Here is a 2,874-nt window from a genome sequence, read left to right as displayed (position 1 = left end):
AAAAACCCAAGTCCATCCACAATCTCTGTAATACAACCGAGGTTAAAAAAATAATAGTTGATTTTTTATTAAAAACTTTTTGATCAAAGCAATGTCATTTTGATCATTTAAAAAAAAATAAAAGTTAGAACAAGTTGATCCTTATAAAATGAACACTAAATGACAAAATATATTATTATAATAATAATTACTTTTATATTTATATAATTTAATTTATATATCTTAATTGAATAATTTTGAAATTAGAATGTTTTATAAAGATATTTAAACAATAAAAAAAAATAATAGTATTATGAGAAAACATATTAAGTAGAAATTTAATCCAAAAATAATAAATACATTTATTTTTATATCTCTGAAGAGATTTATTTTTACTAGTCTAATTCTCTACCTCATCAAAACATACTTCAGGCAAACATGTTCGTTTTTTCACTTATTATCTTCATTTCTCCAAACGCTACCTAAACAGTTTGCGTTATCTTTGGCAAACAGTGTCCCGATTATAATTACTTAGCTCCTCCATGCTAACGAGATCGATAGAAACGCCCAAAGATTAATTCGATAACTTATTCCATCCAATTAATCAGTAAGATGCAACTTATATTTCAAGTTTGAGGCCACAATTTGGTTGAAGAACCAGCCAGCCAAGCATTTATTATAATTGATTGGCAAGTTCAGCTTTGTCTGGCTTCAATCCCATTGATCTGCTCCCATGTTAGTACACTTTCTACTTTATTTTCCTCCACAAGGTACGAGAGTGAAGTAGAGACGGCGGCGAGATGAAAATATACATCCTTAAGTTATCTCAAACAAACAAATACTGTTTCAGTATACAAAGGGAAAAGAAAAACATAAAACAGGGAAACAGATATTCCTAACATGCATATTATTGCAATTCCCCACTCATTTCCACATTTGTAAGAGCAAAAATTACAATGCCTTATGATTATTATTATTCCTTTGGAAAGCTCTTTAATGGTTTGCTTATGTTCACCAATGACCCCAACATGAACTTCCACCATTTACGCTTCAAATGATGCCTGTAATCCGATATCAACATCCGAACATTCCTTGGCTACTCTACAAGCAGATATTTTGCCAGCTATTTTCCGGAGTGACTGCCTGCCCAGTTGGTTGAGATATTCAGTAATGCTGAAGGGAATAATATGTTAATTATTGTTGTGGGAAAAGCTCGAGGAACTTTTACCTTGTGATGATACACAAGAATATCCTACTGGCTACTGATTAATTTTTATTAAAATTTTAACGAAGACCAGATTTAAGAGATGACTCCCAAAGCACCACATACCAGTTTCGTCTTCACTTGCATCTACTAACTACCGAGTAACCCTACATTAGACTCCAAAAAATGCCTGCTCATAACAAAATAATCTAGTGACATATGGTCCTTGTTGAAACAGCCAAATGCAGCAAACGAGAGTAGCATTCTATATTTTCTTCATGAAGAAAACAAGAAGTAAAATAACCGAAAACTATGCTTTGTCTACAGAAGTCATGAGAAAGCATTCAAACCTTGAAAGGGCTATCATGACGAAGTAAACCCACGCTAAACCCCTGCTGCTGCTTTAACATCGTGACCTGCCTTCCCCTGATGGTGTACACGGCCAATTAACAACAATTAAATACAAAAACAAGATATTACAAATCACATAAATCAAAGTTAAACTGAAGAGTAGATCATCAGAGGCATAAAATAATCAGATACTAGTGAATACAGGCTCAGCTCTTCATGAAAGAACTCGATTACTGGTTTATGCCAGAGATGTTACAAACATAACTGGTTTATACCAGTTTAAAGTGAAACTGGTTTTACAGAAAGTGTGCAGCTACAAAAATTTGACCAAGAACTGTAAAATGTGTTCTGGACACAGCATTGTTAATTTATTAGGCTGTTTCAAATATTGTTACCAAGATTGAAAGCATATTACTGATATAAAAGGTGTTTGCTTTCAACAAACCTCAGCTGCAGGATGCTCTCGAATCTTTCTACTAGGAGTCCTCATTGTAACAAATTCCTCAGCTGCTGTTGGGTGAATACCCACTGTGGAATCAAAGTCTGCCTTGGTCAAGCCAGCTTTGATTGCAACTGCAAATCCCTGCAAGTTCAAGGATTCGAGAACCATAGGAGTTATGGAACTTGTAAATCAACTTCACTAAAAACAGAACCACTAGTTAGAGCCAAGAAAAACACCTGCACGATTTCAGGTGAATCTTCTCCACACATGTTCAACCCAAGAACTTTGTTTGTCTTAGCACAGACTATTAGTTTCATGAAGACCCGATCTGGAAGCCCTGAGAGAGTAGCCTTCAAAGGCCTGAAATTAGCTGTGAAGACATCAATATCACCATACTCTTTTTTAGCCTGCAAGAATTCTTTCAAGAAATCAATCTTAGCTATTACAAGTGAAGTAGGAAAAATTATTAAGAAAGGAAGTACCATGTATTTCAGCCATTTGCACTTCAATTACAGAAATCCACAGTTTTGCACTCAAGATCAATCACAAAAATACCACTAGCAGCAGCAAGAGGTTTAATATCATTAGTTGGGTGAAGAGGTGGCAAGCCTGTTAAACATCTAAACCATTGTTTCATTGAACCTCTTTGTGCCACCCAGACCCAAAACTAATGGAACAAAGGCTCTTGATAAATGCTAACAAACTAACCACTTGAAACTTGAGTGCAAAAACCATAGCACCTGTCATTGAGGTGCAAATAGCTGAAACCACAAGACTCCTTTTTACACTTCTACCCAATAAAACAACCATCACCTGTTCTTCCGTAAGACCAACTTGTCCAATTGGAGGCTGAGAAAACACAGCAGATGGAACAGCTCTATTTAAAAAAAAAAAAAAA

The 2,874-nt window shown here is 34.8% G+C and overlaps 1 protein-coding gene across 1 annotated transcript; it reads right to left on the bottom strand.

The window, feature by feature from the left end:
- Positions 1-855: 855 nt before the first annotated feature.
- LOC105117815 (glutathione reductase, chloroplastic-like) lies at positions 856-2,868 on the bottom strand. The gene is made up of 5 exons (XM_011015579.1): positions 2,790-2,868; positions 2,213-2,383; positions 1,980-2,117; positions 1,534-1,609; positions 856-1,122 (listed from the first exon to the last, which is right to left on the bottom strand). The coding sequence occupies exons 2-4, from the start codon at positions 2,291-2,293 to the stop codon at positions 1,568-1,570; spliced, it is 261 nt and encodes an 86-aa protein (XP_011013881.1). The 5' UTR covers positions 2,294-2,383; positions 2,790-2,868; the 3' UTR covers positions 856-1,122; positions 1,534-1,567.
- Positions 2,869-2,874: the final 6 nt, after the last annotated feature.

Source organism: Populus euphratica, unplaced genomic scaffold (assembly GCF_000495115.2).
Source record: "Populus euphratica unplaced genomic scaffold, PopEup_1.0 scaffold1534.1, whole genome shotgun sequence".
In the NCBI taxonomy this organism is placed as follows: Eukaryota; Viridiplantae; Streptophyta; class Magnoliopsida; order Malpighiales; family Salicaceae; genus Populus; species Populus euphratica.
Note: the sequence above shows the minus strand (reverse complement) of the source record. Positions and strands in the feature narration are given on the sequence as shown.

Coding starts and splice junctions, on each gene's coding strand:
- LOC105117815 (XM_011015579.1), bottom strand. CDS start 2,293: ATGAAACTAATAGTCTGTGCTAAGACAAACAAAGTTCTTGGGTTGAAC. Junction 2,118..2,212: donor ATTCACCTGAAATCGTGCAG/GTGTTTTTCTTG, acceptor TTGAACTTGCAG/GGATTTGCAGTTGCAATCAA. Junction 1,610..1,979: donor GAGAGCATCCTGCAGCTGAG/GTTTGTTGAAAG, acceptor GTACACCATCAG/GGGAAGGCAGGTCACGATGT.